A 26,064-nucleotide genomic window follows, 5' to 3' on the forward strand; every position below is an offset into this window, starting at 1 on the left:
GAGGATATGTACCTTCAGTAAAGCTTTGAAGAAGGGGAGAATAATTGTCTGCTGGATATGAGGAGGGAAGGGCATTCAGGCCAGAGGCAGGATGTGGGTGAGAGGTCGGCAGCGAGAAAGACAAGATGAAGGTACTGTGAGAAGGTTGGCATTAAACAAGTGAAATGTGTGGGTTGGGTTGTACTAAGAAAGTAGTGAGGTGAAGTAGGAGAAGGCAAGGTGATTAATTGATTTAAAGCCAGTGGTGAGGAGTTTCTCTTTGATGCAGAGGTGGATGGGCAATTACTGGAGTTTCTTGAGAGGTGGGGAAACATGGCATGGACATTTTTGTAGAAAAGTGATCTGAGCAGCAGAGTGAGGTATGGACTGGAGTCGGGAGAGAAAGGAGTCAGGGAGGCCAGCAAGGAGGCTGATACAATAATCGAGGTGGGATAAGATGAGTGATTGGATTAACATGGTAGCAGTTTGGATGAAGAGGAAAGGATGGATTTTAGTGATGTTCTGAAGGGTTGAACAGACGGACTTTAGTGACCAATTGAATATGTGTGTTGAGAGAGAGGAGGCAAGGAGGCAAGTGCTCAGTACGGTGCTCAAGCACTTAGTACAGTGCTTCGCACACAGTAAACACTTAATAAATATTATTGAATGAAAAGGATAATGCCAAGATTATGGGCTTGTGGGACAGGAAGGATGGTGGTGCCATCTACAGTGATGGAAAAGTCAGGGGGAGTACAGGGTTTGGGAGGGAAGATAAGAATATGTTTTAGACATATTAAATTTGAGGTGATGGGAGAACATCTAAGTTGAGATGTCTTGAAGGCAAGAGGAAATGTGAAACTGCAGAGAGGGAGAGAGAACAGGGCCGGAGTTGTAGATTTGGCTATCATCTGCATAGAGGTGGTAGTTGAAGCCATGGGAGCAAATGAGTTCTCCAAGGGAGTGGGTGTAGTTGGAAAATAGAAGGGGATCCAGGACTGAACCTTAAGGGATCCCCACAGTTAGGGAATGGGAGCAGAAGAGGAGCCTGTGAAAGAGAATGAGAGGCTAGAAAAATAGGAGGAGAACCAAAAAAGGACAGTGTCAGTGAAGCCAAGGCTAGATGATGTTTTCAGGAGAGGAGGGTGTTAATGTCGAAGGCAGCCGAGAGGTCGAGGAGGATTAGGGTGGAGCAGAGGCCGTTGGATCTGGCAAGAAGGAAATCATTGGTGACCTTTGAGAGGGTGATTTCTGTGGAGTGAAGAGGACAGAAGCCAGATTGGAGAGGGTCAGGGAGAGAACTGGAGGAAAGGAACTTGAGGCAGCAGGGTTCCAGTGAGCCCTGGTGGAATGAAAAACTTTGCATTTCTCGAACCTCTCTAACTTCACTAAAGCAAGAACCGTGATGACATTTTGTCTCATTTCCAGCGCCTGGAAGATTATCAGCGCCGCCTCGATACATCCAACCTGAAGCTGACGGAATACCCAAATGTCGAAGAGCTGAGGGTGAGAGTTGGTCTAACAGTGTTAGGACTCTGGTGCTCTTGTTAATAACCAACTAAGGACCAGAGCCTTGGGAACTACCACCCAAAGGTGGCATTCTGTTCTCGTTCTCTCTCTCTCTCCCTCCCCCGCCCCCCGCCCCCACCATGTTTCTTTTAAATCTCTTGCCCCTATTGGAAAGACTTTCCAATTTTCATGAAGTTCACTTAGGGTAGTGCTTTGCAGGGATTTTCTTTTTAAATTCCTTTGCGTGGCAGGGTGACAGGAACCGGCAGGAGACTCAGAAAGGTTAATTGTACTTGAATTATTTTCTAATTCATTGCACTTTGCATAGAAGAGCTGTTCCTCCCAGCAAACTTCCCAAATCGTTGGACTGAGCCAAATGACTTCACTGCCTTTCCTTGGAAGCTTTTCCAAAACAAATACAAAAAATGCCCATAATTACAAGAATGACAGGAAAACCCAAGCTAATTACCACCTCTGGTACGCAGCTTTTGTATTAAGTGGCTCCAGTGTCCCTAAGGTTTTCTGAACAATTTCATTCAAGTCTTGCCCCTACTAGACAGCCAATTTAGGCAAGTCTCATGGGTGGTTATTTGAAATAGACTTCATTATATGTTATACCATCCTTCGGAGAAACACGTTAATATGCTTAACCTATGACCTCTTGAGAGTGTGATTTCTTGGGGCTACAAGCAGTGCAGCCGCCCAGGTAAGCTGCAGACGAGAAACAGGATTTTCTTACTTTGGTAAGGTATTGGGCTCTCGTGTTCACTATAGGCAGCGGTCCCTAGCCTGCCTTGTTCAGTCAAGGTACTCCATCCTCCTGATTTACACGTCCTAGAACCCAGGCTAGGAAGGAGACTCCCTTGCTTTTCCCTGTGTTACTATGCAGTATACTTTACTGAGCTTCGAGTACTGTGCTCAGCACTCAGTAAGCACTCAATAAAAACCGCTGGTTGGTAGGCCCTGGGAGAAGTTTCAAGAATGTTGATTGAGGCCCTGGCTCCCAGGGTAGCCGAGGGGGGAGGGAGGAAAGCAGATATGCAAAGAAAGAGGAACAAGGGAAATTCAATATAAAACAGCAACAGTTCTGCAAAGACAATTCATCAGAACGTCCCCAGCCCCCGGAGAGGAAATAGTCTTCCGGCCCCTCACCACTCCAGGTCGGACCCTCCCTGTTCACACCCTTCTCTGTTTTCTAAGTGATCAGAAGATAGGCTTTTGCTTACCCTTCCCCACCTCCATCCCGCTCTGCACTACTGTGGACAGTGGGACTTGAGCCACCTTGGGGAATTGAAAGCCTTGGGGAAGCAGCGTGGCTCAGTGGAAAGAGCATGGGCTTTGGAGTCAGAGGTGATGGGTTCAAATCCTGGCTCTGCCACTTGTCAACTGTGTGACTTTGGGCAAATCACTTAACTTCTCTGTGCCGCAGTTACCTCATCTGTAAAATGGGGATTAAGACTGTGAGCCCCATGTGGGACAACCTGATCACCTTGTAACCTCCCCAGCGCTTAGAACAGTGCTTTGCACATAGTAAACGCTTAATAAATGCCATTATTATTATTATTTATTAGTAACTGGCTAGTGGTGAACAGCTCAGGCAAAGTGATTATCTTGTGGTTAGAACAGGAGCTTGGAGGCAGGACTTCTGAATTATTATTTTTATTAGTAGTAGTAGTAATAGCTATAGTACTATTAGTAGTACTACTAATAATAGTGGTATTTTTAAGCGCTTACTAAGCGCCTAGCACTGTACTAAGAGCTGGAGTACATACAAGATAATTAGGTCTCACTTGTGGCTCAGTCTGAGTAGGAGGGAGGACAGGTATTGAGTGCCCATTTTACAGTTGAGGGAACTGAGGCACAGAGAAGTTAAGTGTCTTTCCCAAGGTCACACAGCAGGTGCATGGCAGCTGGGATTAGAATCCCGGGCCTCTGACTCCAGGCCCGTGCTTTTCCCAGTAGGCCACACCACATCTCAGTTGTTTTTTCCTGAAAGCTGGCCATTCCTTCCTATGTGATTTCAGCTAGGCCCTTAAAGAACGGACAGTCACCTGAACTTCATCCTTGAGAGTCCTGCAGTTCTTATTTCCTACAGAGGTTGGGAATTTGAATAAGGAGTGTATTTATTACAGTGATACTTCTGAAGCCCCTGTTCCAGTTACTCAGACTTTAATGAGATGGGGCCTCTGCAGAAATCATCATCTTGAACTTTTGGAAAACCTTTTGTTGTGCTCTCTTCCTCTTTGCAGAATCTGGATTTAACCAAGAGAAAGATGATTCACGAAGGACCGCTGGTGTGGAAGGTGAATCGGGATAAGACTATCGGTAAATTTAATACTTTTGGGGGGTTTACATCTGGAGGAAGGAAAGAGTTGCCATTTCCCGTTCTCAGTGTCAGCGAGTAACTCGAGTGACTGGTTTGTTTCTCCCAGAGCGGATGTTTACGATGGGTTTTTGTCTGATCTGGAGTTGGTCATGATCATTAATAGGCAGGGACACTGCAGTGTATCTTGGCCTGCTCATATCCCATCCTTTGCCCATTGTTGATGTTCTGATGAGCTCCTGCCAAGCATTCCTTAGAACAGCCCAGCTTATTGAGTAATACATCAGGCGACGCCTTTCTATGTTAACTGGGTCCCAACATGCTTGTCTTTTGAATGCTTTCCCTGTCTTTTCTAGATCTGTATACACTGCTGCTGGAGGACATTCTAGTGCTGTTACAAAAACAAGATGACCGGCTCGTGCTGAGGTGTCACAGTAAAATTCTGGCATCTTCAGCAGACAGCAAGCACATATTCAGCCCCGTCATCAAATTGAATACGGTATTGGTTCGGCAAGTGGCAACCGGTGAGTTCATTTCTGAGGCCTAACAACGCTCGTTGTGGGCAGGAAATTTGTCTGTTTCTTGTTATATTGTACTCTCCCAAGCACTTAGTTCAGTGCTTTGCAAACAGTAAGCGCTCAATATATACGATTGAATGAGTGAATGAATGAACTCCCAGTTCAGGATCAGTTCACAGGACAAAACTGAGTGTTGGCTAATCAGTATAAGGCCCGGGACTCTGTGTCTTCGGTTACCAGGTGATTGACTGATTGCTCGATATTGGTCCCCATTTATAAGCCGAGGAAAGAGTCCAACCTGATAGGGATAGGCAGGACGTCATGTCCCTGAAGCAATTTAAGGTTTCTGATGAAAGGGACTGTGTACGGACAGAGTAGTGGTGGCCCAGTAGAAAAAGCATAGACCTGGGAATCAGGAGATCTGGGTTCTGGTTCCACCTCTGCCACTGGCCTAGTGGAAAGGGCATGGGGCTGGGTGTCTGAGGATCTGAATTCTAGTCACTGGCCACTAGCCTTCTGGGCCACTCTGGGCAAGTCACTTCATTCTTCTGGGCCTCAGTCAGCCCACCAAGGATATTTATTGAGCGCTTCTTCGGTATGGAAGCACCGTGACCAATCTAATTAACTTGTACTTACCACATCATGTAGAACAGTACTTGGACAGAGAGTAAGTGCTTAACAAATGCAATAAAATTAATAAAAAATGAGTAGCTAGACACTATGACTGCCCCCAAGGAGCTTACAGTGTAGAGGGAGAGATGGACATTACAGTGAAAGCACTTAGTGCCATGCTCTGCACACAGTAATCGCTTAATAAATACGATTGAGTGAACAAATGGATTCTTGATAAGCCCCAGTTTCTTCATCTATAAAATGAAGATAAGGTAATCATGAGTCTCTTGTGGTATAGGGACCATCTCCAATCTCAAAATTTTATATCTGCCCCAGTACTTAGCCCATAATAAATGCTATTAGTAGTAGTAGCAGCAGGTAGGAGGTGGACTATAATGAATTGAAGTTTGTTTCACTCTTGCCTCTTAATCAGGAATGAAGTTGGAAACTTACATTTCATTTATTCTGGAGAATGAAGCTCCTTTTTTATATAGCTTGTCTTGTGAGGGGTAGCCAGAAAAATTTGTGACTTAGCGTATGAACTCCTTGGAAGAAAGACAATTTCAAATAAATGCGAAATGCTAATGGGGTTTGACTAGGAAATGTAACTATGTTGACATTCTTTCAGCTCCACTAAATTGCAGAGACACTAATGATGGCGACTTTTGTCCTGTGTCTTCCAGATAACAAAGCTTTATTCGTCATCTCCATGTCGGAAAATCGCGCCCAGATTTATGAGCTGGTGGCACAGACAGTTTCTGAAAAGACAGTGTAAGTGACAGGCTCAGACATCACTCCCAAATATTTCCCATTGTCTTTTAAACTAAGTATTTCACAACGTGATTGGTTTTGCTGATAGGACTTTCAGAGCAGTTAAAAAGCTATGGGAGAACCCAGCCCTTTCCCCCTCACATCTTTCTAGAAGAAAACTCTTCTCCATCACCTTCCCCATTCTCCTCCCCTCCCCCAAATGCACACTTCTGGAAGTAACCTCTTAAAATGCCGGGTGGATTGTTCTTTGAGTTGCTTTGGCATCTGCCCAAATTGGCATGGATAATTTTGGTGGGGGGAGGCGGGGATGTTAATGGGGGGTTGTTTAATGATACTACATCCAATACTGCATACACTTTGGTTATGTGAACCCCCTTCAGTTGGCAGGACCTGATTGCTCGGATGGCTCTTGCAGTGAAGGAACAATCTACGGTTCCGCTACCCCAGTCTCCACCTTGCGAGTGAGTTTGGCTTGGTTTGTGGGTGTTGGGGTTGGGGTGGGGGCCTCTGGTTTGATCTGGTGTTGGCAGGGTGGTGTGGCTACATGAATTAAGTGGATGATGATGTTAAGAAATCTGATGAAATCGAGGGATTGCGTTTGTTCTCATACAGAGGGGAGCGGGATGAAGAGGAACCCTCCAAATTGAAGGAGGGGCCCCAGGGTATCACTGCCAGCAATCTGCAAAGTCCAGGTAAACCTCTGCAGGCTCTCAAGGGGAGTTGTCAATATCCAGTCAGTTACAAGTGATTTGGGAAGGGTTTGGGGAGTATTTTTTTCTTCCCTTTGAGTTTCTCAGAGAAACTCTGACTAGAGATCTTGGCCATGGCCAACTTAACAAGATGTAACTGGTAGTTTAGGTAGAGCTAGTTTCTGAGTTCTTCAGGTTAGGAGTTGGATTCTGTCATGCGGCTCTTTCTCTCCGCTTCAGTGTTCCTGTTTAACCCCAGTGAGGCTTTCACTCTTCTCACACACTGAATCTCTCACTCTGCCCACATTTGGGAAGTGATCTTGAAATCGGGGTGGCACGTGGTGGGGTGACGGGATAGGATTTCACCCGCTAAATCCATTACACCTCTCTCTCCTTTTCAACAGAGAAAGACTTGGGTTTGGAGTCAACCTTAATATCAAAGGCTCAGTCCCACTCACCTGTTACAGCCGGGAAGCCTGAAGTCGATGTTCTTCTTGGGGCCAAGAGAGAGTTTGAAAAAGAGGAACATGCAGAAGAAGCCCTGAAAGAAACTGGGATGGACTATCAAAGCCCAGTCCTGGACCCACATTTTCCTGTTTCAGAAGAACAGTGGGCATTGGATGCCCTGAGGAACTGTAAGTCACACTGGTCTACTCCAGTGGATGTTGACTCAAGTTATCCAAGTCCACAGACCTGCAATAAAATGCCGAGAGAGAAAGTTGAACTTCCTTGGTCAGCATAGGAGGCAGTATTTATCATCTTTCCCTTTTTTGACCTAAACCGATTTCTCCCAATCTCTGATACCATTGCCATTCATTTTATTGAGGAGAAAATTACACTACATATACTTTGATTTTCCCTATGCCCTTTGATTTTTTTTCTTTTTCTTTAACATAAAAGTAAGAGAACTGGATGCTGGGAAACCAACTACCTCCCTCATGGTGAGCCTGTAAGATAGCATTGGTTTGGGTGGATATCAGTCCCTTAAATCAAAAAAGAGAATCACCATGAGCTAGTGGAAAGAGAACAGGCTTGGGTTCTAATCCAGATCCACCGCTTGCCTGATGTGTGATTTAGGCAAGACACTTAATGCCTCAGTTACCTCTAATGTAACTGTGCTTCTGTGAGCTCTTCCCTCTCGAGACCATACTTCATCTGCTTCCCAGGTCATTTTTCTTATGAAAAAAAAAAGTTCAGTCCATGTTCTCCCCACTCCTCAAAAACTTCCAATGGCTGCCCACCCACCTCTGCATCAAACAGCAACTCCTATCTTTAAGGCACTCAATCAACTCTCGCCATTCTTCCTTACCTCGCTGACCTATGACAATCCAGCCTGGACACTTTGCTCTTCTTACACCACCCTACTCACTGTACCTCAACCTCCACTGCCTCACCACTAACCCCTACGCCTTTGTCCTCCCTCTGGCTTGGAACTCCCTTTCCCTTGATATCCAACAGGCCACCATTCTCCCAATTTCCAAAGCTTTACTAAAATCCATATCTCCTGAGGCCTTCCCAGACTAAGCCCTAATTTCTCCTATTCACCCTTCCTTTTGCATCACTTATGCACTTGGGTCTATACCCCCTTAAGCAGTGTGATATTCACCCAACTCCCAGCCCCGCAGGACTTATGTATATATCTTTATACTCTGTCATTTCTCATATCCGCAATTGATTGTAATATTCTGTCTCCCCTTGTGAGCAGGGATTCCATCTATCAACTCTATCATATCATCTTCTCCCAAGCAGTTAGTACGGCACTGTGGACACAGAAGCCATTCAATAAATAACACATTGATTTATGTAATCGGGGATTAAATACCTGTTCCCTCCACACCCTTTTAGATTGTGAGCCTAATGTCTAGTAGGAGAATGTCTGATCTGCTTATATTGTATCAATTCCAGTACTTAATACAGTGCCTGGCACAAAGTAAACACCTAACAAATACCACAATGCATAATATTGCTTATACTTCTATGAGTAGAAATATAAGCATTATTGCAGTATTTGTTAGGCATTTACTGTGAAACCAGTGATAATCTTCTTTCTTTTCTTCCTCCCTTCCTCTTCCTTGTCCTCGTCCTCTTCCTCGTCCCCTTTCTTGTTCTCTTTTTTTAGCTCTTTGTTCCAGGCATTTTTCTAAACACTCAGGTAGATACAAGGTTGTCAGGTTGGACACAGTCCCTGTCCCTTATGGGGCTCACAGTCTTAATCCCCGTTTTACAGATGAGGTAACTGAGGCCATGCTCTTCCTCTTCTCCCCGTCCCTGTCCCCTTCTCCTTCCCTATCCTCTTCCATGTAATAGAGGAAAAATAAAACTACTTTGAGTGCGAGTTGTGCACCTCCTAAGTGTTTCCACTGCTGTGGCAAGCACCTCTAGCAGAATTTGAGAAAGAATTCTCTGCATGGCACCAAACTCTGGGGAGCTCAGTAGGTCATGGGGCGGTTGGGTTTTCAGACAAACTTTTTTTGTAATATTTGCGGGAAATTCGTGGCAGGGTAATTAGTGGGTAAAACATCAGGTATTTGCCCACAGTCACTCAGGGCAGAAGCCTATGTTTCATCCTCTAAGTGCTGCAATAGTCATTAATGGAGATAAGAATACTACCCAAGTGAGGACTCTTTATTGTACGAACTAAACTCTTTCCCTGCTACTCCTACCGCTTCCACCCTCCCTCCCCCAACCCCCCAAATATCACTGATGAGAAAGTGATGGTGACCCATGCATTTGGCTGCTGTTTAACCTGAAATGTTGCGGTCTTTTTATTTTTTATTAAGAGCTCACTGATTTACCTAGCTGATCAAGCCCCGGAATCCTCACTTTCAAATACTGTAGTTGGTGACACTTCTTCCTTTCCTTTCAGTGGATTTGCTGAAGCAGCTATTGGTGCGGCAGCTGGGTGTGACCGATAAAGGGACTTGGGAAGACTGGCAGCATGTCCCCAGGTGTAGGACAGCCTCTCAGGGGGCCCGGGCAGGCAGCGGGATCCACGGCGGACCAGGCCCCTCTGCCAACCACCAGGCCGCCCAGCCCGGAGAGGCCCGGCTGCCCTGCAGAACGGGGACTGGCCGAGCTACGGCTTGTTATAGTCCAAGGACTTCCGTTGTATCCCCGGCTCCCCGGGACCCTCTGGAGCTGGCATCCCAGGAGAGCGGGGCAAGGAACAGTTTGGCAATGGACCACGTGATCCCGACCCCCGAGGTGCCCACCCCAGATCTGGAAGTGGGCCCTGACGACAGCGGAGAGCACTTTTTCGACGCCCGCGAGGCCCACAGTGATGATAATCCGTCAGAAGGGGATGGAAGTGAAAGGAAAGAAGAGGAGGAGGTGCAGTTACGGATCTCAGGCAAGATCACCCTGGCAGATGGGATTGGGGGCCTGTTGTCTCTTGGGGCTCCAACAAATAGCCCCCAAGTGGTGGCCCTGGAGTTGAGCTTGGGAAAACATTTCTTTTTTCTTCTAATATACCAACCGATGCCAGGTAGGGCTACCTAAATGGAAAGGAGCTTAGATGGAAATGCGTTATTCTTCTCAGAACAGGAAACTCAGAGAAAGTTGGGCAGGAACTCCCTGAAAGGATTTGCATCATGGGGAGGGGATTCCCTGCCAGTTTATCCAGGTTTTAGACTCAGCCCCATAGCGTCACAAAACTTTGGCCACTGGCAAATGGTAGCCTATCATCATCATCATCAATCGTATTTATTGAGTGCTTACTATGTGCAGAGCACTGTACTAAGCGCTTGGGAAGTACAAATTGGCAGCATATAGAGACAGTCCCTACCCAACAGTGGGCTCACAGTCTAAAAGGGGGAGACAGAGAACAAAACCAAACATACTAACAAAATAAAATAAATAGGATAGATATAGGATAGATATGTACAAGTAAAATAAATAAATAAACAGAGTAATAAATATGTACAACCATATGTACATATATACAGGTGCTGTGGGGAAGGGAAGGAGGTAAAATGGGGGGGATGGAGAGGGGGATGAGGGGGAGAGGAAGGAAGGGCCTTAGTCTGGGAAGGCCTCCTGGAGGAGGTGAGCTCTCAGCAGGGCCTTGAAGGGAGGAAGAGAGCTAGCTTGGCAGATGGGCAGAGGGAGGGCATTCCAGGCCCGGGGGATGACGTGGGCCGGGGGACGATGGCGGGACAGGCGAGAACGAGGTACGGTGAGGAGATCAGCGGCGGAGGATCGGAGGGTGCGGGCTGGGCAGTAGAAGGAGAGAAGGGAGGTGAGGTAGGAGGGGGCAAGGTGATGGACAGCCTTGAAGCCCAGGGTGAGGAGTTTCTGCCTGATGCGCAGATTGATTGGTAGCCATTGGAGGTTTTTGAGGAGGGGAGTATGTTGCCAATTTGTACTTTCCAAGCGCTTAGTACAGTGCTCTGCACATAGTAAGCGCTCAATAAATATGATTGATGATGATGATGAGTAATATGCCCAGAGCGTTTTTGGACAAAGATAATCCGGGCAGCAGTATGAAGTATGGATTGAAGTGGAGAGAGACACGAGGATGGGAGATCAGAGAGAAGGCTGGTGCAGTAGTCCAGACGGGATAGGATGAGAGCTTGAATGAGCAGGGTAGCAGTTTGGATGGAGAGGAAAGGGCGGATCTTGGCAATGTTGCGGAGCTGAGACCGGCAGGTTTTGGTGACGGCTTGGATGTGAGGGGTGAATGAGAGAGCGGAGTCGAGGATGACGCCAAGGTTGCCGGCTTGTGAGACGGGAAGGATGGTAGTGCCGTCAACAGAGATGGGAAAGTCAGGGAGAGGACAAGGTTTGGGAGGGAAGACAAGGAGTTCAGTCTTCGACTGGCCTAGCCTATCAATCCTAGGGTCTCACTTTCCATTTTGAGGGCAGGGATTGGAAAAGGGAAAGAAGACAGAGAGCGGGTAGGGTTCAAAGAACAGGCCAGAAAACCACCATATTGCCTGGAAATTCTCAGGTCTCATCTTAGAGCTGGGTTGAGTGAGCCTGAGATTAACTGAATTTGGGGGGAGTTGGCCCCTCGCATTGCCCTGGAGTGGGCACCCTTCTGCATTGCACTTGTTTCTGTTCACACTTTTAAACAAGCATAAGGCCAGGGGTGCTTAGTGAGGCAGCATGAAACCTTTTGTAAGAGCTCTAATAATCTCAAATATCCAGAATAATTCTAAAAATGCACGCAGTAATGACACTGGCAAATGTAGAAAGAAGCCACCCAGCTGGACTCTTGATAATACCACTGTTCTCAATCCCAGCTCTGAAATCAGAAACGCTTGATGCAATGCAGCTCATTTTACTCATCTGTTCTCACCCTTCACTCATAATCAATGCCTTAATCTTTTATTTAGAATAAGGACTTTCCAGAAACAAGACCTTCCCCATTTCAAGCACATAAGACTCTGCCACCAAGGACCCTCTAGAGGCATGAATAAAATTTCCATAAAACGGAATAGGGTCACAATGTACATTTTGTTTACATGCAGAATAGCGTGTAAGCAGAAAGCAGAATAGAGAGCAGTGTCTCTTTGGACAACTGAAACTATGTAGGGTTTTAAAAATTTCTAATTGAAAGGGGTTGCCCATCCACCTCTGCATCTAACAGAAACTGCTTTCCAACAGCTTTAAAGCAGTCAATCAACTCTTCCCCCCTGCACCTTACCTTGCTGATTTCCTGTTACAACCCAGCCCACAAGCTTCACTCCTCTAACACCAGCCAATTCACTGTACCTCATTCTCGTCTATCTCACCTGCAACCCCTTGCCCATGTCTTCCCTCTGACCTGGAGTTCTCTCCCTGTATATCTGACAGACCACCACTCTCCCCATTTTCAAAGCTGTACTAAAATCACATATCCTAGAGGCCTTGCCCAACTAAGCCCTCATATCTCTCTCTCTCTTTCTCTCTCTCTCTCCCTCCTCCCCCTCTCTCCTCCCTCTGCCCCTCCACCTTCTGCATCATTTATGGATTGGGATCTATACCCTTTAAGCACTTGGTATTCACTCTGCCTTCAGCCCTAGAGCACTTATAATAATAATAATGGTATTTAAGCGCTTACTATGTGCCGAATACCTGTAATTTATTTAAATGCCTGTCTCCCCCTTCTAGAATATTAGCTCCTTGTGTGTCTACCAACTCTTATATTGTACTCTCCCAGAAGCTTAGTACAGTGTTCTGTTCACAGTAAGTGCTCAATAAGTGCCATTATAATTAATCACCCATATTGAGGATATTATTGAGTATCTGTCTACCCCAGTGCTTAGTACAGTGGTTGGCACACAGTAAGTACTTAACAAGTACCATTAGAAACAACAGTAACACCCAGAGGGTGCAGTGCACTGTACTAAGCATTTGCAAAAGTACAGCAGAAGTGGAAAAACATTCCTCACCCACAATCAATGAATGGTATTTGAGTGCTTACTAGCACTGAACTAAGCACCTGGGAGAGTACAATACAGTAGAGTTGGTAGACCCATTCCCTGCCCACAAGGAGCTTACATTTGGAGGAAGATAGACATAAATACATTTACCAGTAACTGACTGGAGAGTTGAGAATATGAATGTACACACAAGTACTCAGGATTAGTAGAAGTAAATAAATAAGTGCTTTATTCATATTAATGTCTGTCTCGCCCTCTAGAGTGTAAACTCGTTGGGGGCAGATAACATGTTTGCTAATTCTGTTAGTATTGTGCTCTCCCAAGTGCTTAGTACAATACTCTGCACTTAGAAAGCACTCAGTAAATATGATTGAAGTGCTGGAATACCAACTCTGAAATATTATACTCTCCCAAGTGCTTAGTGCAGTGCTCTGCATGGGGTAAGCGTTCAATAGATACCATTTATTGATTAATTGGGGATGGTTGTTGGGTTGGTAAGATGAGGGAGATTTTAGGGAGACAGACCCTGTTTGTATTTTGTCTTGAAATCATTTACCTCTTAGCACGGGGGTCTTTGGTCTTTTGATTTATTGGCTTGTTGTTCAGTCAATCAGTGGTATTTTTTGAGTGCTTACTGTGCACAGAGCCCTGTACTAAGCACCTGGGAAAGTATTATACAACAGAGTTGGTAGACGCGGTGTCTGCTCCCAAGGCATTTATAATCTAGGGAGAGACAGGCATTAAAATAGATTAGGGATAGGGAAATAGAGCACACAGTAATCGCTCAATAAATACAATTGAGACAGATGTAAGAATAGATTAGGGATAGGGGAAATAGAGCACACAAATAAGCGCTCAATAAATACGATTGGTAATATTTATGTAAGGTCTGTAGAGCTGGGGTGAATTGCAAAGTATTTAAATGCAAGTTCCTAGGAGTGGTTAGTGCCAAGTGCATAGTCGACTGAGGGGAGCATGGTTAGCCTGATTTCAGTGCTCTTATTTTCCACATGCAAGCAAAGGGCAGGCAGTAGGGTAATGATAGTATTTCTTAAGCGCTTACTATGTGCCAAGCACTGTTCTAAGCACTGGGGTAGAAACAGGATAATCAGGTTGTCCCACATGGGGCTTACAGTCTTAATCCCCATTTTACAGATGAGGTGACTGAGGCACAGAGAAATTAAATGACTTGCCCAAAGTCACACAGCTGACAAGGGGTTGAGCTGTTATTAAAACCCACGACCTCTGACTCCTGGACCCGTGCTCTGTCCACTACGCCGTGCTGCTTTTCTGTTTAACATGTGTAAAGCCTTCTCCTCATTCAATGTATCAGTGGTATTTTCTGAGCGCTTCCTTAGTACCGAATGCTATAATAATAATAATAATAATAATAGCATTTATTAAGCGCTTACTATGTGCAAATCACTGTTCTAAGCATTGGGGTAGATACAAGGTAATCAAGTTGTCCCACGTGGGGCTCACATGCTATGTTAAGCACTTGGGAGAGTACAAAACAGCAAATAGTAAGCACTTAACAGTCTTCTAGACTGTGAGCCCACTGTTGGGTAGGGACCGTCTCTATATGTTGCCAACTTGTACTTCCCAAGTGCTTATTACAGTGCTCTGCACACAGTAAGCACTCAATAAATACAATTGAATGAATGAATGAACAAATACCATAATTATTATTGTTAAATATTACTGTGTGCCAGGCACCGTACTAAGCACTGGGGTGGGTACAAGCAAATGGAGTTGGACCCAATCCCTGTCCCATGTGGGTCTCACAGTCTCAATCCCCATTTCACAGATGAGGTAACTGAGGCACAGAGAAGTGAAGTGACATTGCCCAAGGTCACTCAGCAGACAAGTAGACACATTCCCCACCCACAACGGGCCTTCATTCTAGAAGGGGAGGTAGAGCCTACTTTAAATACCTAATTTGTGATGCATAAGCTATAGATCTGTACTTCTGTGTCATCCTTAGGAAACTTTTTGATCCTTGACGGATACGAGACAGTGCAAGAGAGCTCCACGGATGAAGAGATAGCGTCCTCCGTAGGCCTCCCGCGCACTGCGGGCCCCAGCTCTCTGGACTGTGCTGACGAGCAGGAGCGTTTCTGCCGGCCTGATGGAGGCAGCTCCCCCTTCACCCCAGAATGGCTACATCCGCGCTTGGGAGCCCCGGGAGAGCCGGGCTTCGGGGCCCAGAGCCGCCCTCCCTCTGGAGATTCCCGCAGCCAGATCTTGCAGTACATTCAGAAGATAGAGGCCGACCTCGAACACTTAAAGGTACCCAACAGCTCCGGCTGCCCAGACCGAACCTCAAGCCAGGTCCATCCACCGAGGCCCGATAGTCCCAATGGCTCAGGCGGTGGTTGCCTGGTGAGCCAGCCAAAATAGGGATTTGGGCGAGGAGAGTAGTTAGTTGCAGTTCAGCCTGCAAAGGCCTAAAAGCGGTAGGAGGAGGTCTTGTGGAGCGTAATGAGCTGCGGTGAGCGGGCATCCTCCTGGGTGCCACCCCAGTTTGGCTTGTGAGTTGGCCCAGTTGGTAACCATTGCTCAGGGACCAGGTGGTCTGGGTCCCCGGTGCCCCCCTTCGTCCACCCATCGCTCTGGACTTTGAGGAAAGGCTTGGTAGTCAGTCAGTAAGGGCACCGCACTTAGCACTTGGGAGAATACTGTATAGCGCACAGTAAGCACTCAATAAATACGACTGGATGAACAATATTGCAGATACGTTACCTGCCCATGATGAGCTAGAGGGGGAGACAGGCATTAATAGAAATGAATAAATTACAGATATAGGTCCCTCTAGCCTGGCAGCCCAGTGAGGGAGGCAAAGGCTGAGCATTTCCTTTGCCAGTCTCGTAGACATGCTTATCAATCAGTGGTATTTATTGAGTGCTAACTGGGTGCAGAGCACTGTATTAAGTACTTGGGAGAGTATAGTACAACAGAGTTGATAGACCTGTTCCCTTCCCACAACGTGCTTACCGTCTAGGGACTGCATAGCTTAGTTTATGGCTAGCATTCCCCGAGTGGGCTTGGAGGGTCAGGACTAATCAGGGAAAAGATGAGGAGTCAGTGCCAGCCTCCAGTAGCTTGGGGTCAGCCTGGCTGTCTGGTGAGGATTCAGGGTAGAAGAGGAATTCTCCGAGGGAAAAAATTTCCCTTTTCCAAGTTTGGCCCTGGGCAGATGCAGGCAGTTTCTTTTTGCCTGTATCAGCATCCCTAGACCTTGCTTCCAAAAAGAGACATCTGACAAAAGAGGAAGAGTGTAACGCTGATGGAAACCAACTCATTCGGGTTCTGGCATCATGTATTTTCCCTGGCTGCTCTCCATGAACGGGCTTGAACAAAAAGCTGAGATAAGCATCATTTGTCTGGGCCTAAATCACAGGGACAGGAAAAGCTGAAGCTTTAGAAATGATATAGAAATGATAGAGAAGCAGCGTGCCTCAGTGGAAAGAGCCCGGGCTTTGGAGTCAGAGGTCATGGGTTCAAATCCAGGCTCTGCCAATTGCCAGCTGTGTGACTTTGGGCAAGTCACTTAACTTCTCTGGGCCTCAGTTACCTCATCTGTAAAATGGGGATTAAGACAGCCCCCCATGGGACAACCTGATCACCTTGTATCCTCCCCAGCACTTAGAACAGTGCTTTGCACATAGTAAGTGCTTAATAAATGCCATTATTATTATTATATAAGTTTGGGTGGGAGGGGTTGCAGGTTTTTTCACTCTTTAGCCTTTTCAATCAACCAGTGGGTTTTTTTTTTTTGAGGGCTTACTGTGTGCAGAGCACTGTTCTAAATACCTGGAAGAGTAGATTATAACAGTTGGTGGACACATTCCCTGCCCCCAACAGGCTTACAGTCTAGAAGGGCTGATCTTTCCTTATTGATCTCCAGGAGAAGATTCCCACAAAAAGTTGTAGTGAGGAGGTGGTGGTTGTCTAGTTATTAATCTAAGCTCTGAAAAGCTGGAACAGACTCTGAAGGGGAGTATGGACTTTACGGGGTTTTATCGATTTTTAACCCAGTTTTTTTCATGTTTCGTACATTTTTAAAAGTGACTAATATCTGGGTTAAAACCCCCACAATTTCATTTTAAAAAAAATTATGGTATCTTAACATTCTCCTTCACTGTCAAAAACAACTTGGCAGTTTACAATACATCATATCAACTTAATGCAATTGGGTAATGAATTACCAGCGTCTTCCCTGTTGTGTGTAGTTGACGTGTATTTGGGAATGTGATACTTGGGATCTTTGGCCACTTTTAAATGTCAAGGGTAATTTCCCTTCTCTCTGCTCTCTGGAGTTTCCTTAGATAACAGGCATCTGTGATGAGTTTGAACATATCTCCTGAGTGCTTGTCCCCACTTTCTCTCTTTAATATAGATAGCATATCCTTAGGTCCATTCCAAGACTAGGGTATCCAACAGTGATAGAGAAGCAGTTTGACCTGGTGAATAGAGCATGGGCCTGGGAATCAGAAGGACCTGGGTTCTAATCCCAGCTCCGCCACTTATCTGCTGGATGACCTTGGGCAAGTCACTTCACTGTGCCTCAGTTACCTGGTCTGTAAAATAGGGATTATGACAATGAGCCCCATGTGGGACAAGGACTGTGTTCAACCTGATTTGTTTGTAACCACCCCAGTGCTTTGTACAGGGCCTGGCACATAGTAAGCGCACAGCAAATACCACAGTCATCATCATTATCATCGGGGCTGCAGGTTAGAACCGAGAGAAGGCTGTTCAGGTTTGGATTGACTGAACTCAATTGAAACCACTGAGATCCCTGGAACACTTTCAGTTAATCAGTCAGTGGTATTTATTGAGTGCTTATTCAATGCAGAACACTGAACTAAGTGCGTGGGAGGGTACAGTGCAACAGAGTTGATAGAAACAGGCCCTGCCTAGAACGAGCTTCCAGTCTAGAGGGGAAGTAATGGTCTTACAGTCTCAAGTAGGCCAACAGGTAGCAGTGATGAGGGTTCACTTAGCCATTTGTGCCACTTGCAAGTTCTGGAAACCCCTTCTAGACTATGAGCTCATTGTGGGCAGGGATTGTCTCTATTGCTGTATTGTACTTTCCCAAGTGCTTAGTACAGTGCTCTGCACACAGTAAGCGCTCAATTAATATGATTGAATGAATGAGTAATAATTGAAGAAAAATGTGAATCATGAAATTGAAAGGTAATATAAATGTGAAATTTTTGAAGGGCCTTAACATCATTTTAGAAACAATGGTAAATTCCCCCCATATGACATATATTTTGAACCCTCCCCCACAACACCAAACCCTGTTTTAGAGAATTGACTGCTGGTTAAGTCTCAGAGGACCAGTCAAGAAGCAAGATTGCATTACTCCTGTCTGAAGGCACCTGAAGTACCTAGTTGATGCCAGCCTAGTTCAAGGAGCACAAGAGCAAACCTGAGGCGGCCCCAGATAGGCCTGGAAATCTCGGTCCAGTCATCCTAGTGGAACCTGTAGGTTCCACTTAAAGTAAACCTGTGATAATAATAATGGCATTTATTAAGTGCTTACTATGTGCAAAGCACTGCTCTAAGTGCTGGGGAGGTTACACAGTGATCAGGTTGTCCCACGGGGGGCTCACAGTCTTAATCCCCATTTTACAGATGAGGTAACTGAGGCCCAGAGAAGTTAAGTGACTTGCCCAAAGTCACACAGCTGGCAATTGGTGGAGCCGGGATTTGAACCTATGACCTCTGACTCCCAAGCCCGGGCTCTTTCCACTGAGCCACGCTGCTTCTCCGGGATCCATGGGTTCATCCCAGAACCACCAGTTGCTTCTGCAAACCGGGGGTCTACTAGGGCTGGGGTTAGGTCAGACCTCAGTGCTTCTGTGAGCCCCCACATTTTTCCTGGGCCCCTCCCTCGGTGTTTCCTCTCCGTGGTTGGTAGGCAGTTGAAACAGGGTTGATGATGCTTCAGAGAATCACAAGTCCAACCGTGGATCTGAAAGAGACAAGTACAGTGTTCTCGAAGAAACTCATCCCATCTCAGAGTTCACCTCCCATCTCTTATAGACACAGCTACCAGAGAGCCCGAGACCTATTGTGCTCATTGTACTTGAATAAATAGCAGCCCCAGAGGTTTGGGAACTCTTTGTTGAAGGAGCAGGAACGTTAATTCTAGCATCTGGCCAAAGTCCAGCCCCCCTAAATTCCCTCTTCAGTTTCTTTTGGAATTATCCAGGTGCTTTTTCCTGCCTGCTGTGTCAAATTATATAGTGTCACTCTGGAACCGATAAGCTGGCCAAAATTCACTCAGAGGCAAACGATTCCCGGATATAGCAACTTAGATCAAACAAGATATCTGGAGTGGTGGCTCTAGAAATCTTCACTTGCGGGAACCAGGAGTTCTTTTTTTTTTCCTCCTCTTATTTGTTTTGTTTCTCTTCATTTGCTGATAACTGAAGGACTAGAAAGAACTATTTTTTTACCCCCCTTTTTTCCTTGGAAAGTTCATACCCAAGAGGTAGCTGATGTTCAAAGGCAGAAAAGTGGAATGTCTAAGTGAAGGGCTGTGATGGTCTCTCCTGTAAACAGCTGCTTGAAAAGCGTACTTCCCGCCCCCAAAGAGCTTTGTTAGACTTGAGTCAAAGCACATGCGGGTTTTGTCTTGCAGGAGGTGGAGGAAAGTTACACCACTCTTTGCCAAAGGCTGGCTGGATCAGCCCCCACAGAAGAGCACTCAGGTAGGTGAAACGTCCAGACACCCATGGGCATGCCTGGCCCAGAGCGGGGAGGAAAGTTAAGCTAAAAGCAGAAAACCTTGACGGGTCAGTTGCCGTTTTCACTGTATCTTAAACGAAGAGGTCCCCCCTCCCCGCCCCACCGAAGCTGGTGTTTTCTGATTGTGCTTTCCCCTCGATGACGGATTCACTTCATAAGAAGTAGCGTGGCCTACTGGATAGAGCACAAGCCTGGGAGTCAGAAGGTTATGAGTTCTAATCTTGTCTCTGCTGTTTGTGTGCTGTGTGACCTTGGGCAAGTCCCTTAACTTCTCTGGGCCTCAGTTCCCTCATCTGTAAAATGGGGGTTAAGACTGTGAGCCCTATGTGGGACAGGGACTGTGTCCAACCCAGTTTGCTTGTATCTACCCCCCAGCGCTTAGAACAGTGCCCGGCACATGGTAAGTGCTTAACAAATACCATCATTATTATTATTATTGTTATTTCCAAACACCCCCTCTCCTATCTTCTGTTCTTTCCTAGCCTCCTGTATCTCTCTCAGTAATAATAATAGTAATAATGTTGGTATTTGCTAAGCACTTACTATGTGCCAAGCACTGTTCTAAGCACTGGAGTAGATACAGGGTAATCAGGTTGTCCCACGTGGAGCTCACAGTCCTTATCCCCATTTTCCAGATGAGGGAACTGAGGCCCAGAGAAGTTAAGTGACTTGCCCAAGGTCACACAACTGACAAGTGGCAGGGCTGGGATTAGAACCCACGACCTCTGGCTCCCCAGCCCATGCTCTTTCCACTGAGCCATGCTGCTTCCTGAAGGAGTTACTCCGTTTTCCCCTCCGCCCCCTTGCCAATTTCTGGGTTGCCAGTAGCTCTCCCAGCTAAGACTGGTTCCCGCTTGTCTTCCCTCGATACAGATAGAAGCTAAAGTCGCGTCTCCCGGAGGGGCCTGAAGGAAGAGCGTCATCGGCCTCGCGTCACCACGCCCCGGCTCTCGGGTGGATTTGGGAAGGGAGAGTGACGGGAGTGTCTGCCGGGGGTCCGAACGAGGAACAGAGATCTCGAGCGTGCTCGGCGGGGAGATAGCTGGTCCCTGGAGGGGCAGCGCTGCCTTGTCCAGCCGGCGGGAGCCAGTAGCATCTACTCTTACAACCTCCTCCTCCCCTCTTGGAAATTCATTTGAACAAAAAAAAAAAACGAAAACCAAATGTACAGAGCTTTGGGGGTAGGCCATAAAAATATATTTAGACTTTTAAAAAAAAGAAAAAAAAAGAAAATCAGATGTATTTATTTGACTTCATTCCGTATTTTGAAAGCACATTTTAATTTTTTTTTTTTTTTGCTGTATTTTTGGTTGGTTTTAATTGAGTAGTGACAGTTTTAGCCCTTAGTATTTACTGCATCCAAGGTCAGCTGGTCCCGAAGTCAAAATTCAGACCTAATGGGAGCTGGAGTTGGCTGGGGGGAGGGATGGAGGAGGAGGAGGAGGAGGAGGAGGAGGAGGAGGAGGAGGAGGAAGAAGAAGAGGAGCAGAGGGTACGTGGTTTCACCGGACTGGATTTGGCAATCCCGGCTGGTTGGCACCCAGGCTGTTTCTGAAAGGGCCAGCTCTCCCCAAGACTCTCGTGAAGAGGGTCTGGACTGTGGACTGCAGTGATCGGGCAGCAAGGGGGCTTTCCCGGCCCTCTCCCCAGCAGGGGAAAGTCTCTTCCTCTGCAGCTAAGGTCATCTCCCGTGTAACGAGAATTCTCAATGCACTAAATAGCCAGGCACTTGAAAATTGGTGAACTTAGTCTCTCCTTCCCACCCTCCCTCCCCCACCCCCCACCTCATCTTCCTCTAAGTCGTGGGATCTAAGAGGAAGAGGAGAAGCCAGATGTTATTTTCTTGACTGTAAGATAGTCTTGATATTGTCTCATTTTTGTAGTGATCTGTGGGGCTTGGGCACTTGTGTAAAATTGTCCCCTGCTGGTTGAGCAGAAAAAAAAGCAAACAAAAAAATATTTCAGAGAGAAAAGTGGAAGGGGGGGGGTGGGATTGGGGGGGGTGGGAGGGAGGGACTCGGGTATGGGCGTGTCTAGCTGAAACACTACTGAGTTGAACCATGGCTACTGTTGGAGTTAGCCAGGGGTACTGCTGATTATAGGGCCAGTAAGTTTTTAGTACCTGGAGGTTTGACTCGCTGAATTTGCACTGATCGTGCCAAAGTGCTCTCGGATCACGTCAGACCCGAAGCCGGACTGGAGAGAGACGCCCTGGAGGATGCTGGGGATGGCCTACACCTGCTCCGTATGGCACTTCTGTGACTTCACGGCTCTAGCCCACTCCATCCTGGGAGCAAGATGGACCTTGCAAATCACAGACGGTTGCCAGAACGCACGCACGCACATGCACACACATGTACACACACACACACACACACACACACACACACACACACACACACACACACACACACACGACATGACCCTCCAGGCTGGTCCGCGGAACACATCCCGGAATTGGCAGTACCCGACAGCAGCCTGGCTCAATCGAGAAACCATCACTTCCAAACTCCTTCATTCCAACAGTTTTTCGACAGCATTTTTATCTGCATCAGTCAGGGGAGCCAAACGTTGTGCCAAACTCGCAGAACTGGTAGCGTTTAAAGGAATTCACCTCCCGTTTACGTGTTTTAGCGGTTCCCCCACCAATCTCCGTGGAGGGTCAGGTTCTAATGTTCACTTCATGTTCTCTTGCGGACATACACGATCAGGTCTTTTGGCATGGCACATGACAAAAAGCCCTCCGCTGTCTATCAGACATTGTGTGGCTAGGGCCTAACCACTCCATCTGGCAGAATACAGTTCCGGGCTACCCTTGTCTAGAACCTGAGCTTTGAAAAGATTCAGCCGCAGGCATTGATTTTTGGACCTCTTCTGTGGGCCTGTTCTTGATCCCAGATCGGAGATGAAATACAGTTTGGGCCGCGATGGGGATAGAGAGCTTTCGAGGCAGAACTGAGGTGAATGGAAGATTGGCTGGGCTGGAGGGTTCCCAATCAGGCAAGGGGAGTGAGCTGGAAACAAAAGCGGCTTCCCCTTGGTGCTGGCAAGCGCACAGCCACCCAGCCAGCCCTTTTGGCTAGCAGCGGATCAGATCCTGTTCTCCCTCCCCAAGGGGCTCACAGAAGAAGAGGGTGAACCGCACTCAACCATCAAACCGGCGTCTGCATGTTGAAGGGGCTTCTGTGGTGTTTTTCTCAGAGAACAGTTGCCAAGGTCTCTGAGTTCCATAACCAGAAGTCACCATCGCTGCCCCAGAAGCTCCTTCCTCTGCTCTCTGCCCCCCCACAAATCAGCGCATCTGGGTGTGCTTTCCAGCAGTGGCTTAGATTTCCCATCTATCTGGCTCTGAGCCCCAGGAACCAGCCACTCATTTTGGTGGATTGGTGTAGAGCCTGGCTCTAACAACGTTTAAACTCTCCATCCCCCTGGTGACCTCTGGGGCTTAGGATACAGCAGCACAGGAGAAAGAAAGCAGGTTCAGTTTTTCGCTCACACAGAAACTGCCAGGAGCTCGAGGCCCCTTTAATGTTCCTTGGCGTCCCCTTGCTCTTCGGTGGAGGTAGGCTTGGTGCACCAGATGCGGGGGAGCCCGGAAAGAGGACCGGTTCATGTGTACTTCAAGCAGGGAATCTCTCTTCTCCTAGGATAGAAATACAGTGTTAATTGGGGCTAAGAAGCCCTCCCCATCCCCTTGCTCCAGGCCCCCCACAATGTCCAATGTTACATAGGTCAGACCAGAAAAAGGAAATTGATGGGGGGGGGGGGGGGCAATTCAGTCTGCTTTATGTGGTCCATCCTGCAATATCATGAGCATCTTGTAAAACAGTTACTCATTTATTTTGCCCTCTCAGAAACACCCTCCCTCGCCCCCCTACCAAATTGTGCTTTTGCTGGGAGTGGACTGGTTAATCCTTTGCAATTGATTGAGCCGTGCTGCCCTTTATTGGTGCTGGTGGTTTTGCCCATTAATTTGGCAGAGTTTGCCCCCTAAAGAAGGAATCCCCACTCCCCCCCAACCCCAAATCCCTTCATTTCCAGGTGCCAACTGTTATAGCGGATGCCCTCAAAATGGTACCTGCCTCGTGCACACCGCTGGTTATTATTTTTAATAAACCTTTGAATCTCTTCCTACTAGGCATTTTATTTTCCTTGTACACCATACAATCATGTACTCTTTTAACAGAGATTACTTTAAAAAAAATCTGGAAGTATTCTTAAAAAAACTTTATTAATAGTCCTGTATTTTTACTGATCATGTTTTGAATGTCTAAAAGACTTTATTGTTCTAATTATCCAGATGTATGTTTGTAAAATAGCTCTTTTATGAACTAGTGGATAAGGTTGTAAGTTTCTGGAACAAAATATTGGTCATCTAAAAGAAATATTTCTGTTTTCTGGGATCTGGGAAAATAGAAAATGAACGTTCAACTATCATTAAAATAAGCTTCAAGAAACCAAGGATGTGACTGTCTGGTTTTTATTGTGGTGTGGGAGGTATCTGCTCTGAAGAGAATTGTCGATGATGTGGGGTTGGAAGGGAGATTTATAAAGGGTAATTTGTTCTTTGATGATGGAAATTACCTACGATAGCCATCTTTCTGATCAGTCCTTTACTGGTTAGACTCCCCAGGTAATGGTGTCTTGTCCTTTCACTTGGGCTGGGTTCTCCTCAAACACAGGGAGAAATATCTTTAAGGCCCCAGGAAAGCACTGTGGTTTAATATTAACCAAAAGGTGAAAAGTTTAACACATTTCTGTTCTTTTTCTTACTGGGTGTCCAGTGGGCTCTTTCCAGAGCAGCTAGTGTGTTTGCTTTCCAATCAATGATATTTATTGAGCGCTTACTGCGTGAAGAGCATTGTACTGAGAGAGTACAATATAACAGGGTTGGTAGACACGTTCCCTTGCCCACAAGGAGCTTACAGTCTAGAGGAGGAGAGATGTTTAATATAAATGAAGACATATAGGATATGGATATGTGTTGTGGGTCTGAAGGAGGGGTGGATAAAGGGAGCAAATCCAAGGGCAAGGGTCATGCAGAAGGGAGTAGGAGAAAAGGAAATGAGGCTTTATCAGGGAAGACCTCTTGGAGGAGATGTGCCTTCAGTAAGACTTCCTTACTGGGGACTGCTTAGTGGTTAGGCCAGAAAGCTTTTTTGCTTCCTTCATTGAGTTGGGGCCATACAGTTTGGAAATTGGGGAGTCTGTCTTAAGTTTATCTTATAATTTAGCTTTGGTTTTTAATCACTGCGAGTTAAAACCACAGAAGTAGCAGTGTTACAGGCTTGTTGACATGCTGTCTCTCAATTGGCTCAGGATATTGTGCCCCGGTGGAAAGAATCCTGGTCTGGGGGTCGAAAGACTCACTGTAGTCCCACCTCTGTTGCTGGTCAGCTGAGTGAACTTGGGTAAGTCGCTTCACTTTTTTTCTTTGGTATTTGTTAAGCATTTACTATGTGCCAGACACTGTTAAGTGCTGAGAAAGATACCAGCTAATCATGTTGGACACAGTCCTTGTCTCATGTGAGGCTCACAGTCTTAAACCCCATTTTACAGATGAGGTAACTAAGTCACAGAAAATTGAAGTGACTTTCCCAAGGTCACACAGCAGACAAGTGTCAGAACCTGGATGAGAGCACAAGTTCTTCTGACCCCCAAGCCCATGCTCTATCCAGTAGACCACACTGCTTCTCTGGGTCTCAGTTTTCCCACCTGTAAAATGGGAAGGAGACATCAGCTGTCCTTCCCTCTTGAACTGTGAATTCCAATGTGGGGCAGGAGCTGACTGTCAGATTTGGTTGTCTGGTGTTTACTCCAGGGCCAATGCCTAGAAGTGTTTAATAAACTCTATAATTATTATTACAACCACGAGCCCTTAGATTCACCACCCTTTCAACCCTATGGACAAGTAGATCTGTCTCCTTTTTCCAGGAGGAGCAATGATTCCGTGATTGCACCTGTTTCCAGAACTAGTGATACCTTCTCTACCTCTTCTCTACCTCGGCACTTGGGACAGTGCTTGACATATAGTAGGGGCTTAACAAATACCATAATAATAATAACAGTGACAACTCTGAGGTGGAAAGAATTAACTGCTGAGATCTATTCCTGACAATCCACCACTGCTGGGTAGGGACTGTCTCTATATGTTGCCAACTTGTACTTCCCAAGCACTTAGTACAGTGCTCTGCACACAGTAAGCGCTCAATAAATACGATTGATGATGATGATGGTTAGCACTGGAGGAGCAAAGTGTGTGGCCTGGGTTGTAGAAGGAGAAGAGCCAGGTGAGGTAAGAGGGGGCAAGGTGGTGGACTGCTTTAAAGTGTCTTTGGGTGGCTAAGCACTCCAGTGAGATACCCACAGAAATCTAGGAGTGCGTATTTCTTTTCTCAGCATCCCACTGATTTCTCCTCCCTTGAAGTGGCATCTGTGTGTGTGCGGCATCAAGCGCTTAGTACAGTGCTCTGCACACAGTAACCGCTCAATAAATGCGATTGATGTTGATGTCACTTCGACTCTTGATTCCAAGTCGG

The 26,064-nt window shown here is 46.5% G+C and overlaps 1 protein-coding gene across 5 annotated transcripts in view; it reads left to right on the plus strand.

Annotated features, from left to right (window-relative positions):
* The window catches only part of ARHGEF12 (Rho guanine nucleotide exchange factor 12), a 152,186-nt gene extending 129,608 nt beyond the window's left edge, over window positions 1–22,578 (plus strand). For all 5 annotated transcript variants that reach the window (XM_038753317.1, XM_038753320.1, XM_038753319.1 and 2 more), the window contains 11 exons: window positions 1,405–1,482; window positions 3,735–3,810; window positions 4,165–4,332; window positions 5,622–5,709; window positions 6,090–6,170; window positions 6,322–6,401; window positions 6,803–7,033; window positions 9,265–9,747; window positions 14,748–15,052; window positions 19,419–19,488; window positions 20,399–22,578. In XM_038753317.1, the coding sequence (XP_038609245.1) occupies window positions 1,405–1,482; window positions 3,735–3,810; window positions 4,165–4,332; window positions 5,622–5,709; window positions 6,090–6,170; window positions 6,322–6,401; window positions 6,803–7,033; window positions 9,265–9,747; window positions 14,748–15,052; window positions 19,419–19,488; window positions 20,399–20,409 (1,671 nt within the window). In that variant the 3' untranslated portion in view covers window positions 20,410–22,578. The remainder of the gene's footprint in view (window positions 1–1,404; window positions 1,483–3,734; window positions 3,811–4,164; window positions 4,333–5,621; window positions 5,710–6,089; window positions 6,171–6,321; window positions 6,402–6,802; window positions 7,034–9,264; window positions 9,748–14,747; window positions 15,053–19,418; window positions 19,489–20,398) is intronic.
* Window positions 22,579–26,064: the final 3,486 nt, after the last annotated feature.

Source organism: Tachyglossus aculeatus, chromosome 11, assembly GCF_015852505.1.
Source record: "Tachyglossus aculeatus isolate mTacAcu1 chromosome 11, mTacAcu1.pri, whole genome shotgun sequence".
Taxonomy (NCBI): domain Eukaryota; kingdom Metazoa; phylum Chordata; class Mammalia; order Monotremata; family Tachyglossidae; genus Tachyglossus; species Tachyglossus aculeatus.